This window comes from Plectrocnemia conspersa, unplaced genomic scaffold, assembly GCF_051122295.1.
Source record: "Plectrocnemia conspersa isolate PC_06_02 unplaced genomic scaffold, ASM5112229v1 ptg000013l, whole genome shotgun sequence".
Taxonomy (NCBI): Eukaryota; Metazoa; Arthropoda; class Insecta; order Trichoptera; family Polycentropodidae; genus Plectrocnemia; species Plectrocnemia conspersa.
In genome coordinates, this window is record NW_028277177.1 from 28468453 (window position 1) to 28486042 (window position 17590).

General features: G+C 31.2%; 1 protein-coding gene across 1 annotated transcript in view; it reads left to right on the forward strand.

Moving 5' to 3' along the window:
- Window positions 1-1008: 1008 nt before the first annotated feature.
- Window positions 1009-17590, forward strand: part of LOC148227766 (nephrin-like) — a 305887-nt gene continuing 289305 nt past the window's right edge. The window contains exon 1 of the mRNA XM_088203013.1: window positions 1009-1390. Within this exon, the coding sequence (XP_088059139.1) occupies window positions 1336-1390 (55 nt within the window). The 5' untranslated portion in view covers window positions 1009-1335. The remainder of the gene's footprint in view (window positions 1391-17590) is intronic.

Sequence of the window (17590 nt, forward strand, 5' to 3'; positions counted from 1 at the left end):
TCGGTCGTAAATATTCAATTTACGCAAAATCTTTGTCGGCTTTTGCAAAATGCCATAAGGCATAAAAATGATACTTAAGAATACGAACGCTACATCTGTGACTATCCTACAATTTGTCGCCATCGATTCTAAATAAGAATTCGTTATGATGTGGCATTTATATAAACCGATCTAGGAAAATACATAAGGATATTCGAAACGATTTTTTTTAACAAAATCAAGTACCACTAATTATTTTTTCAATTATTTAATTTTATATGAAAAAATTTATAATAACGATATCTGTTAGAAGAATATACTATCAAAAATATACCCGTATTTTTTTAACGGTATTAACGGAAAACAAAAGTGAACAATAATAATTATTTATTATAATTTCAAAAACATGTTGATAAAATAATCAAAACCGCCATGTCAACTTTCAATTGGCCACATCTGTATGTGGATTGAATTTGGAGAATCCGTGTTTTTCTCATAGTCGATTATACGTTGCATGCTCCCGTGTAGGAAAACCAAGCGATTTGTTTGTATATGCAAGAAATGGAATTACCAAAAACATCTATATCCCAGAGCATTGTAATTATATTGAAAGTAAATAATTCATTCATTTTAATTTATTTAATTCAAATAAAATTAATATTGAATTGATATTTTATTGATTTCATAAAATATGTATCCAGATGGCGCTAAAGCTGAAGAAGAAAAATACTTTCAAAAATAAAACAGAAGAAAAAAATATTCCACAATTTAATTCATATCATTTTAATTGAATAAATGAATTTATATAATTTATATATGTATGTATATTCAAAATTTCCGGGACCGCTAGTATATTAATAAAATGCAATGGTGATTCTGGCTCACATTGCGAGTGCAAAGGGTTGAGTTCATATTCGCAATCTTATCTTAGAGCAAACAGCAACGGCCGCGTTTCGAATTAGCGCCGTTGCCCGTGCAGCGGCGTGCTTCGACTGTGGCGCCGCCACGCGTCGCCACTGACAACTCGCCAGCCTCGACGCGACCGTTGCGCGAGCGGGACGTGCGTCGCTCACGGCCACAGTTTCCGGGCGCGAAACTGCGCGAAACTCGAAACAACCAAACGACGACCTCCACAAAGCATGGATACAGTGTGAACAGTGATACGACATATTAATTCAGTGCGACAGTTATAATATTTGTGCCCCCCACGAGTGTTTATTTTGAAAAAAATATATTATCATTAAAAAGTACCCCCTCCACTTCGATGGTGTGGTGACGACTCAGTAGTATATAGTGTTGTTTATATTTTATTTGGAATAATAAAATATAATCGTTCTACCTTCGAAGATTGTCATCATGGGAGTCAGAGGCGGGAGCTCGCAGGCTTCTGCTCTTCTGCTGAGACTAACAGGTAAAAATATTTTTCATTTGTTTTTAACGGTAATTTTTGATATTAATTATTACTGTATATTTAACGCTTAGAAAGGAATAGGTTAATTAGTTGTTGACCTTCACTCTCAACACTCAAACTTTCCCGTAAAAGTAAGCCTTATAAAATAAACTTTCGAACGCATACCGATATATTTATTCGAAGGCTTATCGTATTTTATTTTATATTATTGATTTTTTGATGACAGCTGCGCATCCCTATGGCAACTATTATTGTCCCTAACGGTTGAATAGAATGCGTGGTTTAAAAGCGCAGCAATTTTTGATATACCGATGAGTGGTTTTTATTGTGAAATTTCAATAGCCGATCGTGCGTTAATCAATTATATTAAATATAAAAATGTGTTTTGTTAGCTAAAAAATATTCAACAATAACAGGCTACTTTTAAATGCGTCATCCTATTATATTTCTACTTATCGCATTTCCTCACAAAAAGGCGTTTAAACTGTGTGACTTTTACTATTAAAAAAATACAAAAATAATTCTAAAATCAAATTTATCAACTGCATGTTTTTATTATAAATTTTACTCGAATATGAATTTTTACGTACTACTTTTAAAAGCGACATTTTAAATTTATTAAGTATATTTAATACTGACTTATCTCAAAAACAATTTTTATGGATATTTATTTTTAAAAGGTTTTTTACATTATTTATAAATTCAGAGAAATACATACCTTATTATTTAATACTAAGTACTGGTTTATTACATCCATATTCGTGATAAATTTAACATAAATATTAAAGCATCAAGGAAAATTAAATACGCTTTGCATTGGATATTTTCAACGAGTATAAAATGCGCTCGATCGTTAAATTTGTATTTCATACTCATACTAACTTTGCAATTATAATTATTTAACTATCAATAAAATACAATCGCTAACTATTTATTTAATATTTAAAACACGCTTCTACTGATTGAAAAAATTGATAAATCAGAAATAATTCTACATACATCAATTAGAAATCGGTTTAATTTTAACAAACAAATTATTTGCAATTCCGATTCGATTCGTCATCGCCGTATAAAGAATTCGATGGCGAAGTTCTTTTATTGTCAACACACATTCGACTAATTCGAGGTAGTGATTAATCGAATCAACATACTGTCGTAATCTAAACAAATACACGTGCAAGTGTTTATTCGTTCTCCAGTGTGTATAAATATGATCCGCATGTGTTTTTGCCAGTATATTGCAATCCAAACACAGGAAATTGAATCGCGCCAAAACGAATCGTGTTACAATTCGCTTACAATTTACAACCACACTAAAAGTAGATATTTGCGCACATATTCGCCCGGAGTGTATAAACTCCAAAAAGGGACGTATACCTGGGTCTCGTGCACAAAGGAACGCATCCACTCTATATTTCCGAGATAACAATGAAAAAATACCTGCGCCTGCTTTGCTTGTCGAATTTTTCATTTAATTTAAACTAGAAATTCGTAGATATATCGATGAGTATAGTTGCGGTTGTGGAATTGGCATCAAATCACACCGCAACTGACGCAAAGTTCCATGACTAAAACAATTCTTCATTTGCTGTGGTTTTCTGTATGACGAATTCTTCGATAGATGGAAATGGAATGACTTCGACGCGTAACCTAGATAGATCAAGAGATTGTCCTACTTTAGGGCATAACATTTATAAGAATCGAAGTCATCTAATTTTAATAGTGATTTAAATTGATCGAATGCAAAAACTGTGCATTCCATAACTTATTTATTTATTTAATATACTGCTCTTAAAATAGTTGAAAGAAAGCCAAAATTCTAAATTAATATGCAATGATATAATAAATAAAATGTATGCCATGTGGTGTAGATCGAATCATTTTGTGAATGAACATATATACTCACTACTATTTTTTCTAATATATAATGGCGCATTTAAAAGTAGCCCTTAGTGTTTTTTAAAGTTCACTTGAGTTATATTTCATATTTTTTAAAAACATGATTCGTGTTAAAAGTAGCGCTGATTCTAAATGTGCACACCAACTTTCATATTTATTTGTAATATTGTGATTTGGGTTTAGAGTGACGCATTTAAAAGTAGCCCTATTTGTATTTTTATTTGTATTATTTTTTAAGACGCACTTGATTATTTATTATTTTCCAAAAATATATTTTTTTTATGCTAATTTTAAATATTCATTGCATTATTTTTCTGGTAGATTTTTGTAATATTGTGATTTGGGTTTAGAGCTGCGCATTTAAAAGTGACCCGGTTATTTGGGTTATTGAATCGCGCATTTCAATTATACATTTTATTTTTCAAAAATATTGTATGATTCGATATAAAAGTAGTGCGACACATTTTGTGATGCTGATTATAAATGTCCATAACATAATTTTATGATTGCTAATATTTGTAATATAGTGATTTGGGTTTAGAGTGGTGCATTTAAAAGAAGCTCTATGTGCTAATTTATGTTATTTTTATTTTTGAGTAGTGTTTATTATTTTCAAAAAATATTGTATGATTCGATATAAAAGTAGTCTTGACACATTTTGTTCTGTAATTACTTTTCTGATTTTTTTTGTAATATTGTAATTTGGGATTAGAATGAATCATTTAAAAGTATCCCTGTGCATTTATTTGGATTTTTTCTTCTCAAAAAATAAGGTATGATTCTAACTTTTAAATGTATACTTTTAAATGCGCCACTCTAAACTCAAATCAAAATATTAGCAAAAAAAATTGCTAATAGCAATTTTTTTTGCTAATATTTTGATTTGAGTTTAGAGTGGCGCATTTAAAAGTAGCCCTATGTGTTATTTTTAAAGACGCACTAAGATAATATTTTTTCTTCAAAAATATGGTATGATTCGATATAAAAGTAACCCAACGTATTTTTTAGGCTGATTCTAAACTTGTATAGCATAACTTTTACGACTGATTTTTACGTAATATTGCGATTTGAGTTTAAAATGGCGCATTTAAAAGTAGCCCTAAGGGTCAAACATGTTCTTAGGCTAATTCTAAATATGCATAACATAACTTTGCTGTTTGATTTTGGACTTATATGTTTATTTGGATTATTGTTAACCCTTTAAGTAGTGAGTTAATTCATACCTATTTTTAATTTGTTAGTATACTATTTTTCCCTAATTATGTTTTTCTGTTGATATTTATTTATTATTATTTTGTAATGCATTTATAGTAAATTATAATAAAATATATTTTATTGCTTTTATTTATTTTACTACATTTTTGTGTTAGTATGTTTTAATACTTTATTTTAACACTTTTCTATTAATAAATTTCGTTCATTTTTATTTTACATATTATTTGGCTTTTGTGGATTTTTTTATATCAATTCAGAGGCTCTCAATATTTTTATAAAATTAAATAAAATAGTTTTTGTTATGTTCATTTATTTCTTACTTGGTATTATTTTATATGAAAATCATTTACATTAAAAAAATATTATATATTATAAATATAATGCTTTTTAATTATTATTTAGTAAATTTATAACTATCTGCAGTGCCTCAAAACAGTGATAGATCGACCACCGTACATGTACGGCAATACTACTCAAAGGGTTAAAGGCGCATTTATATTTTTTATTTTAAAAAACAGTAATTTTTATATAAAACCCCGAGTTATTATGATAATAATTTTTTTAAATACGTACTTATTGCTCAAAGTGAGTCATTTAAAAGTAGCCTGGTGAATTTATTAGTTATTTTTAGATCATCATCATAATTTTTTACTTTCGTGGCGCATTTAAAAATAGCTCCTTGGTTAATTTAAATTACTTGAAAGACGTTACTTAGGAGATCCTTTAATTAATCAATTGTATAGTGATGTTTTATTTATTTTTAAATATTGTATGGATAGGGCGTTTAAAAGTAGCCTTGTTAATTTATTTGATTTGACTATTCAGAAAATTTTAATGTAATTTGATTGTAATAAATTTTTCGGTTTTGTTAAATATTAAACCAGGGTTTCTTAAACTTTTTTAATATTATTTTAAAGTTGAACATATATTACCGGTTTTTATTTTTAATTATTTATTTATATCCATATCTTAATAAAATATTGATATTGTTTTAAATCAGATTCGCTGTGCTTGCACCGTCTCCCAGTATCCTCAAGAGTGTCACATACGTGAAAATGTTTAAGATAGCTTTGAATTCTGAACGCCCGCTTCACGTTTGGCCGAACTTTTCCAAACTCCCATTTTCCAAAGATGTCACATTACACATTCGGTTATCCACCACACAACCACCGGGATGAATCATTCATGAATATTTTATCCGTCGAAATAAATATGGTAGTAGTGGTGTCTCTGTGTATGTAGATGCAACACGTGGACCGCTGCACCCGTCCTTAGATAAACGCGCGAGATTTATAGGGAAAACGTCATGAATACCAGATTTCTGAGCCCTTGACGGACACATGCCCCGGCCCTTTGGAATATGATTTAGTCTCGTAATATAAAAGGTCCGTGTGTCGTTTCTGTCCGGTGCCCGTTTTTATCTAACCCTTGGGATACATCAAATTTCGCTAGTGCTCGCCTTTTTATGTGTATCGTATGCCATATTCATAACACTGAAATTTTGCGAATTAATCGATATCGTTTTTTCCCACCCCTGGTATACTTTTATATCTAAACATTCCACTTTATATAACTGTATATTAGAACGGTCCTTATTTTAAGAAATATTACTCTTTGATTATAAATACTTTTTTTTTTCTTTAAATCTTATAATTTTGAAGTTGGATTTGTTCTCAAGACCTTTGATACTTGATAAGTAGAACGGGAATCGTCGGCTTTGTCTAACTGTATGAAAATCGAATGGTAATGGGATTTGAACCACCACGTCGCCATAACCACCTGTTCTATCCTCTCGAGCATCGATTTTGATTAGCGTTTTATCGAATTTTCACTCCCGAATCAATTTCAAACCCGATACCTCTCAATCTATTTTGTAAAATTTACCATCGGCCACTATTGAAATTTGATTGGTTTTAGTCTTTCAATTTGTTATTTCCACCGCGTTCGCCGTGTGATTGTATTTTAACTGACACCGTATCATTTATGTGGCAACACCAAATATTTATAATGTGGTTGTGGGTATTGGTTTATTTTTTCTCTTCCTCTCCGCTCTTCCGGAGAGTGTTTATCAGCACAAGATTTATTTCACCCACAGCTCTCGGAAACGTTGGAATAATTCCTTAAAATAAGAGCTCGACGGCCAAGTGTTGAGTGCGAAAAAAGAAGGCTATTTACAAAATGTAAGGAAGAAACGAGAGAAATATATTTTTTCCGAGAGAATTCACAGTTTTCATCAGACCCTATATGTATTAATTGGTACTGTTTTTGTACTATATTCCTTTATGAATGTGTAAAATTATGGTGTACTCTCGACACTGCCAGAAATTAGGAAGTATGCCAAAAAAAAGTATATTTATTATTTCATTCTTTTAATAAAAATTAGTAATACAAAACTAATCTTTACTTTACAATTAAATCGCAAATGATTTATTATCGAAAAGTTACGTCTAAAAATATTTATACAGAAATTTATTTTGAGATTGAGTTTAAATACCGTTATAATACTTGAGAACCTTTATTTATTTATCCACAATTTAGTATGGATCTCAAAGCATTCGACAAGCTTGTGATAGAAATTCTTAGTTTCAATTAGTAGAGATAGAGATTCAGTAACCGTTTATAAATATTAGTTCTGTGTATTTTTTTACATTCTATCGTCTATTAAATATTTTTTCTTCAAGTTCATCACAAACGCGGATGATCTGCCACTTATTTTTACTATTATATAAAATCATTGTACAAAATTAAGAAAATGAATCCACGTTTCAGTCTAAAAATGTTGCTTGCCAATTTTCAAAAAATAGTATTTTCTACAAAAAAAATCCTTAAGCTAATATTTAAACTCTAAACTTTATAGCTTCTTATACTATTTTTTTAATTAAAATATTTTAACTCCAATGTCGTGGTGGACTCAATAACGCTTGTTTTGAAGCTGTTTTTTTAAAGCAATTTAGAGGTGTTTTACTATTTTTTTATTTGAAACATCAATTAACGATTTAATAAGAAACAAATTTTTATTAAGAAATTACGATCAAACGCCAATTCATTTAACATCTGATATTTAAAAATCTGAGAGTTGCTTGGCCAATGTAGCAAGTGCTTGATACAATAGTCTGTGTCGCGATGTATCGCTTTAAACTTCCTGTGTATATCTGCAGTAATTAATTTAATTTGTGTCTAGTTAGTTATATATTAAAATTAGAGTGTTATTCTTAAATTTATAGGCCGGAAGAATGTCTCTAATTATCAAAAATGAATTTATATGTTCTGATGATGATGACTATTATATGATTTTTTAGACGAAGCTTTAAAACAATTTGAAATATTCATCATGAAACTGATTTTACTTTACTATTATCCACACCATATATGATGGATTTCAATCCATAGTAAAAGTAGTTTACAATAATTTAAGTTCAATTATTCCTAGAAAACTATGGATATAAAGGCCAAACAGCTCAGCTGCAGCTTTGTGGTGACGTCACAAGCATTAGGGCAAGCGTAGCTATTACTATAAATATAGTTTAAATTTATTTGAATTTTTCTAATTTTTGTTTATTTGAAATTATATTTTATTTTTAATAACCAATTTTATTTTTAGCCACTTAAACATTTGTTGATTATTTTTTTACAAATTATATTACATTATATTGTACTAGCTTCATTTATCAGTACACCGAGTATTTTAAATTTATTTTTAGAAACAGATACTGTGCTGTTAAAAGAAATAAATAAAAAGTCGCTGGCGTTTAATGGGTTAAAAATCGTTTTTTCACTGATTTTTGCGAAGAGATTAAAAAAATCAATCGGGCGACTTTGGTCAATTTCTCGTTCAAAGTGTTAAGAAACAAATTGTGGAATAGGTTCACCTCTTCTTGATGACGTCACGTGTATGCCGTCTGGCCTTGTTTAATAGTGAATGACAGCGAAGATAATAATTATTCTGCTTCAATATTAGTATATGTAATCTTGATTAAATGCACATGTAACAAATAAGGACAATTATCAACCTGGTTTAATTTTTTCAACTGAAACTAATGTTACAGATTCGATTTTTTTATGGGAATGCTGTTTAATACATTTCTGAAAAATATAGCTGGAAAACTGTACTTGACATATTAAATAACACTAAAGTCGAAATAATTTCTTGGAGTTATAAATATGAGAATACTTTATGTTCTAAATATGAATGCTTTTTTTTCATAAAAAAAAATATTGCTATTATTTATATGTAATTTATTTGCAATATATATATAGGCAATAACAAATTACGATAATGATTTAAGAATGAGAACCGCAAAAACCGCGAAGGGTGAAAAATGCAGTCTTTCTTCTTTTTCAGGGGATTGTTTCAAAGTATCACACTTTCTTGAATTTATAAAAATAATGGTAAATATTAAAAAGTTGTCATAATTTAAATTCCCTTTCATATATGTATATTAAAACATTTTTATTTTACACATAGTTATTGTCAAATTCCCTGAAAATGGCTTGGGAGTTGCTTAATTAAAAAAAAATCTGTTATTTATGGAAAGATTTCGACACAATTTTTTTGTGTTTTTATTTAGAATAATTAAGTGAAATATAAATTATTTCATATAAATAAAACATGAATTGTTTTCTTTTAAATTCATTATTTTATTTATAAAAATAAAGTGATGGCTAAATAAATTCTAATTTTTTTAGGTTTTTGATTAAAATGCTTTAGTAAAAAAAAGATATAAAAAAACATAAATTGTTCTTTACAATTAAAATATAAATATCGTGTTTTATAAATGCATTCTGTAATTTATGAATGATTTCTAAAGATTTCAACACATATGGTTTTTGATTGAATTGAATATATTGAAGGAATATAAATTATTATTTACAGATAAAACAGCAATTGTGTTTTTTTAAATGCCATTTTTTATATATCGATATAGTAGAATATCACTATTGAACGATTAAGGGAAAAAAATACTCAAATAATAGCAAATATGTGATATTGTTAAAAGTATTTGTAATGACTTTTGTATGTATTGCTTATAGCTTGAGATTTACTTTGAATATCGAAGCTTTTACAACTATAAATCTGCAAAAAATATAGTAGATTTAAAAATTTCTTGTATATTTTTAGTTTTACAGCTTTATGAATAACATTCAAATTTTACGAATATTACATTTAAAATGGCTCCAAAAGAATGCGTCTCTAACGTACACCTTTTTGCGCATGGATTCTTGCGGAATTGCTGAAATTAAATTTAATCGTATCTTACATCTCTGCAATTCGAACTGCGAGAGGTGAAAAAAAAACATTATTTTCCAGCCCCTAGAGCAGCATCCGCCTTCGAGCCTGTCTCCGAGCTTTCAACCCCCTTTAGACCTATTAATCGGTCCTCTTTTTGTACTATTTGCTCGAGGCTTTCCTGCTTGATTTATTTCGCGCGGGCTGATCAACTTTATTGGAGCGTTCTCCGACGCCAAGTTTGTTAATTTATTTTCTTCCTCCTGTTTTTTTCCTCTCCTCCTCTGATCTCCGCCGCCAAACGAGAGGGTGTAGTAGAAACACTTAGCGGTCTGAATTTGCGAAGAGACAATTACCTAGTATAGTCGTGGTGCTGCGAAACAATTCAGAGATTTTTCAGCGCCATGCTCTGGTGTCGTTACGCGAAACACCAAGTGTTATGATGTACATTTAGTGGTCGGTTGGGTTTGTCTGTGTTGTGTAGTTTGCTCTCGTTTTAGTTGACGTGCTTTTTTGTTTTGTAACTGTCTTCAATACATCTGAACCTTGTATGCGCATAGACCAACAACGCTCGTACGGATAAAAGCAATACATGGATCGAGCTGGATCAAGTTGCATGAAATTTGATATTATGTATCGACTTGGAAATTTGCATACAATATTTTAACCTAAATCTAACGTGCTTGTTTCAAGTTTGAGTAGCAACTGTAAGTCAATATCAATCAATAAAACTGCTTATTGATCTGAAATATTTGTCGAAGCCGAAGCGACATTTTTTATGTTTCAATGGATCACAATTACGTATGTTTATAAATATTGTTACAAATAAACGACAGTAGCCTAAGATTGTGGATCATAACTTAAAGTATATGTTATGTATTATACATACATGTAGATATATTTGCACCGGTGTTTGTTATTCAATACGCTCCGTGTATTATAAGATTCGCTACGCGATAACGCAGAACGTTTACGTGACAAAACATTGCATTAGCTTATGTAAAAATATGCACGTGTATGTATAAAAAAAACTCGGTTACTTGGCTTTCTTATTAAATTTTCTTTTTTTACAAAATATAAACAGTGGTTTTTAAAATTGAAACTTGAATTATCCCTAAATATTATACATTTTGAGCGTAGAAGGCAATGAGTATATGATATTTTACTCTCAACTTTTTTACAGATTTATACTTTAAATATCAAATAAGCTCGTACACTCTTCAAGCCTTAGCTTATTAGTCTTATTAAAAATATTTGCCCCCATGAAACTATATGAAGGTGTTTCGCGCCTATCCCTGTCCGTCAACTCCAGAAACTACCGCGAGACAAAATACAATTGCCATCTTCCGCCATCGTATTATACCAACGTACCAGACATTATATCTTTAGTGCAAACCCGTGTGAGTGTGCGAGTGTGTAATCTATTTGCATTAAGCGTCTTGGCTACGGAGCGAGGACTCGCTAATACGCCATTTTGCGAGACCGCAGCTCCGTGAGGGATGGCATTGTTACCTGGGATTATGTGCTCTTGCGATTACGTATGCGGCCAGGTGTGCGGTCCCCGGGGTCTGGAGGACCCCCGCCGATGATGCGAAATTATCATATGACACGAGAATGACAAGTGTCATCCGTCGGAGTGCCACCACTCGAGACACACTGTAGTGTACCTTCGCATTCCGTGCGATTACCTGGTCGATTTTAGTTATATTAAATTCCTTCATTAATTGTGACAACACAATAATTTTATACTCTTTTCCTAAGCTGAAACAGACGCAGATTATGCTTGGGTGCATGCGTTTTGATGCAAGTCCAAGTCTGCCTTACCTCAAACGTCAAAATAAATAAAATTGTGCCATCGCAGTTAAGACTTTTTATAACAATATTAGAGTACGCTCGGGATAAGGATGCCGGCTTGTTATTGTGTGAGTGTACATGTATATGAGAGGGAGAAGCGATGTAGCGTGTACTTCGCTGTCTCGCTTTCTCTTTTAAGGACAGTCGCTGATTCGTCAACGCTGGTATTCCTCATTAAAGTGCAGTGTGGCACAGAAGTTCGATTTATTTTAAATAAGTTTGTGTTGATATTGGTTTACCCATAAATATTTTAATTATTTTTCCATTAATCCGTATGTTGTTGGTTTTTTACACTATTCTCTGTAAGGCTTAAAAAAGTTATTATTCATATCGTTGCGCCAATGATAATTTTTTAATTTATTCAATGGATTCTAATGATTTAATAGAGTCGTCGAGTCATTAAACAATCTGCGAATAATCTCTTTTCATATTTATATCTTTTTGCTTTTGAAAAATAGCTAAAGGCTTCATTATTTTTTTGACTAGTGAAAGATTTTGAATTTTGCAAATATTTAATTAATTACATCAATGTCTGGTTTCTTCGATTATATAATATATTTTTAATTGTCCGTTGAAATTTCCAACTTAGCTCAGATGTATGTATGTTAAATAAACATATATTTTCTTTTAAAATAAAAAAAATTAAATATTCTGAGCGAAATTGTTTTGAGCCACACAGTTCACGCACACAATAACAAACCGGAATCCTTATCCCGAGCGTACTCTACAACTTATAATAAATAAGAATCGAATGAGGCACATCTAAACCGATTTTTGACCAATAGGAGAACGAAAAAACAATTAGCCCTTCTCAGAAGTTAAAAATCCGAACCAAAAGCAATAAAATCGTGACTTCTGAGAAGTGATAATTGTTTTTGCGCCCTCCCATTGACCGAAATTCGATTTAATTACACTTTTACCAATTCTCATATCAAAAGTACGTAGTAATGTTAGTAAGGATAGCTGCCATATTTTTAAGACACTAATATTGAAGTGCAGACGAACTACGGATCAATATGCGAGATGCGACATTTGTCTGTAATTATTCTTTCACTTATTTACCCTATTTTTTGTAATATGTTTTTTTTTTTTTTTTTAAAATTAAAAAATGCAAATGAAACTTCTGAACACTTTTTGGATACAATATTTTTCAGTAGGATTTCATTTTGCAAAGTTATGACACTTTTATTATTTACATTGGCCGCCATTTTGTAAAAAAAAATAAATTTTTATTTCATACAGAACTTATAGGGGATGCTTAGTAGTTCTATACGATACTAAAAACTTAATTTTTATTCAAAATTATTTTTCGCTTATTTTTTGAGAGATATATTTGGAACTTGACATAATGATAGTTTTAAAACTATAATTAGTTTTAGAACTTTCATTAGGCTAGTTTTGGATTTGAACTAAAATATTTGTGGCAAATAAAGTTTCATCGATATTTAAAAAAAACATATAATTTCACTAGCGCCTATCAGTTAAATTATATTTCGCCAGTAAAAATATATACATATATTTTAATTTAATTAATCACAACGATCTCTAGGTTTCTTCGATTATTTAATTTCTCTTTAATTGCCTGTTGAAATTTCGAGCTAAGCTTAGAATTAAAATTTTTCCAATTAATGTTTCAATAAAAAAAATAAGGGGGCCCCTTCGGCTGTCAATAATGTAACCTTTCTCTACTAAGGTACTTTGCAGTGATCTTTGCTGACTGTTTTCAGTACCCCTTTGGCAATAATCAAATACTATTGAAATTTAGGTCACTCAGTGCATTTATAATATGTTGCTTAATTCGTAAAAAGCGGTCTAGCCTCTCCTCCATTGAGCCCCATCTATTAGTTTTCTCTTCTAAATGAGGTTCAACTTTTTTTAACTTCAAATGCTCCCCACAGTATTACAAAAAATGCTTCGATTTGCCATTTATTTCGAGAAATAATTCTCTAGAATAAACACTAATTACGACGTATGGAAAAGTTGGAATCATATTATCTTACCTGCTAGATAAATTATATTTTCTCTGGTAAAAATATATATCTACTGATGCAAATGTATTCCAATATAATTTCACTAAACTGACATATTTAAAAAAATAGTGATAGAAGTATCTCTGGGTCATTTTTGTACCTATGTTTGTTTTGCGAAATTTATCTTAATGTTATTTATAACATACACGGTCATAATGATGAAAAAAAATCCTGTATACTTGCCGAAATTCCATAAATTACTCATATTTTCGAGTGAAGCTGTGGACTTTCTTAATGCATGGTTTTTATTATTAAAATATGTCTTTCCGAAGCAACTTTTTACTGATCTTAAGTTTGAAACGCTATATGCTATTTTATTTTTAAAATTAAAATAAATCATTGTTTTTTTATAGCTTAGAATAATTTATGTATGGACCTTTGTTATGCAAATCGATTTTTTTGCTTCTACATAACTTTACGAATATATTCGAATAGTTGAAAGTAAAGAATATCTGGAAATTCTATATCACTACTTGATATATGATTATTTTGGTGGAAAAAATCTTGTACCGAGTTTTTAATAGCATATAATTTGAACCGTTAACACATACTAACTCGACGGTAATCAGTGTAAGAACGAAATGTTCTAAGAGAAAAGTTTCTTAGGTGATTAAATTGCAGCCCACGAAATGTTCTAATCATGGTGCGTATTTATATATTGGGCGATTAGGGAGTTTTGTTTTATATGGATGATTAAATTCTTGCGGGCCCTTCTGCGTGTCTGCTTACCGACCCCCAGGTATCATAAAAATGTAATGCAACGGCGCCCCCTCCCGTCTTTATATAAAAATATAATAAATGCCTCGAGTCGTTAACATCGAGGGGAGAAACTCAAAGGTATGCGTTTTAATAATAATTCGGTAATGTAGTAGGTACCACTGCTGTTTGAGTTTCATCTCTAAATAAAATTTTGTTTGCAATATCTGGATTTGTACTAAAATATTTGAGAAGCCTGTGTCAATGTTCTTCACTGTGAAAATGTGTTTCTGTGTGCATGAAATTAGATCTACTACATTTATATTCATATATTATATTTAAAGTGAGAATGTAGTGTATTAAGTGACGTTTTGCAAGATATGTTGTTCTCTTTGTTATATGATAGATAGGGACAGATTATATGTGTGAGTCATCCAGGCGGAATTTCAGTGATTATAAGTCTATATACGCGTTTCTGTGGTAAATGTTAAAACAGTAAATATGAAATTGAAAATATAATAGTCTTTATGTGCATAAATTGGTGATTGAGTTACAGTTTCCGTGGTTAACGTGTTCTAATGCGGTAGTTATATCTTTAGTATTTGCATCGTTGACTAAAGTTATTTGTTTCCTCAATCGATAAAGTAGTAGTATAACTGTATTCTAATGCAAATGCATGCGTTTACTTTTATTATCTATTTATAAATATATTTAATTGTATGACCGATTGGCTCAACTTATATATATATATATATATTTGACGAGATGAATTTTTGATTATAAATATCTAAAATATATATATCTTTGTTGAAAATATATAAATCTAACATCTATTTATATATTACATAAAGAAACACGTGTCGTAAAATCAACTACAATGCCTTTAAAAGATGGATATAAAAGCACAGTTAAATTTAACCGGCCGCGCCCGTGCGCATTATTCAAAAGTCACGTTCTAACCGTGTCGTGACCGCGTTCGATTAATTCAATTATTTATCGCTTACAAAATCTAGGGGACTTTTTTTTATTGTACACCAAGTGTCAAGAAAACAATTATTGCATTTTTGAAAAAAAAAATAGCCCAGAATGAAGCGCTTGAATTATTAATGCGTTCCCATTTGTTTAAGCTTACTCAACGCTGACGTTTTGCGTAAACAGTGTAAAATAGTCGTGAGTAGAGGTTTTGACAGAATTTTTCACGCTTCGGACAATGAAGAGGTCGCGACATGAGGATGAAAGAAACTGCAGTTGCGAAACGTCCGCGTCAGGTGCGTGTGAAATTTAAGCTGTTAGATTAAAAATGTATGTGCAAAGCAATAGGTATTTTTTAAGCATTAGATATAAAATTATTATCTAATTAAATATTAGTTTTTTTTACTTAATTCTTATAAACCTCCTTTAATTTGTCTACAGCATATATTATCTTTAGAAAATATTTTCTATAAGATCATATTATAAATGTTACAATATGAGTTATGTGCAAAATCTGATCACAGTATGTCTTTCATCTTTCAAATCATTTCTCTCGCCTAAATTCTTTGCATTTAACATACCACTGCTAAGTTATTCGATAGGCATAATTATAAAGTAAAACACGCTCTCATACAGTCAAAAATTAACAATGAACACACATAAAGTCCCCCTTTCTTGCGCAAGCGCTAATGAGCACACAGCAACGCAGATAATTAAACGGTCGTTTGTAGACCATAGAACTATTTTAATAGCTCGAATATGTCATTTTTATTATTTATTATGTCTCGCTTCGCTCATTCATAGGGCGTTCCCTATTTTATTGTAAAATATGGCCCTTTCGTTCATGAATACTAACGACCACCCATCAATTAAAAGAATCGTCTTTCTACTGTCTTCTGAGAATAAGTTCTTTTATGATCAGATCGTTCGTCGGTCACGGAATCAGGTGTCCCTGAATGACCACGCGACTGGTCATCCGTGAGCTCTCAATTAAACCTGGACCGAAACATCGTGACAGACTTTTTACGGCATTGAAGCCATCCTATAACACCCACTGGTCATTTTTTACCTCTCGATCAAGAAACGAAGCTCATTTAGCGAGCATAAGATAATGTATGTGTGTGTGTGTGTGGAACTATGTCTTATATACTTTAATTAAGAACAAGTCCAGCTTCGTTGACGCAGTGCAGTTGAACAGTTTTTGTAGATGCCATCTATTATTTTTCGAGGTTCGTATATTCTAAAACTCGTTTGTCTTGCATCTCATCAACGAACAACTACCTTCGCTAATCCCGGTTCGAATGCATTGTGCTCTCCAAAGGTCGTATCTCTCTTTCTCTGCGCTATGCAGAGTAGAGTTCAAGCGTTTCGACGTTAACTTAGTTTATATAAAGAGAGAGCACTCGTCGGTCGGTTGGAGAATCGCTCTCCTACGGCATATCAAATGTTGTAATTTAGAGAGAGGGATCTCAGCCGAGAGGAGGAAGACGTCTTCCGAATGAGCGGCGCCGAAGAAAAACGGGCGCTTGTATCAAAGTCTGAGGGAAAATTTACCGCCGGTGGAGTATCTCTTAATGCGAACTCGTTTATAACCCCATCCTGGCTCTCTCCTAGTGGATGGAGTGGAGAAGAAGAAGAACGCCGTGGCGGAGTTATGAGTCCGCGGCGCTTCCTCTCGGCGATCAATCTTCAAATTGCTCCTTTTTTTCGGTGGCAATAATAGAAAAATACATATATAGTATACACACCCGCCGTCATGAATCATATTGCCTCGCAGAAATTGGATGGAGCTCGTCAAAAGATCGGGTCATGAGTGAATTGTTGAGATTTGCGAGGCTCTGTGCGAGTTTTATGAGGTCATGATTTGGGATGCTGTAACTTTGAAGGATGAATTTGAATCAATAATATCAATTTCAACAACCCTATGTCTTTATTTGTTTAAAAAACTTTATTCGATACAGTATATATACTCTTGACTATCTGGGCTGATGCTGGAAAGCAATATATGTTATCAGTTTTTTTTATTAATTAAGAAAAGCTGTGATTCTCATATGCTTCTAAGAATCTCTCAATATTTTTTGTATATCAGTACGATTTTTTTAAGTGATTTAATATTGTTATATTCGAATCCCCTTTTGTCGATCAAGTCCAGTAAAGTTTCAATATAAGTCAGTGCCGTCTTGTGACTAATGTAATTTCTAATGTAATCTTCTTCTTTTGTATACTCACTATCACTTCCTTCCTCTTCTGTTTAAGTCACAATAGAAATGACACTAAAATCATTGAAGCATTGAAAATCTGGATCAT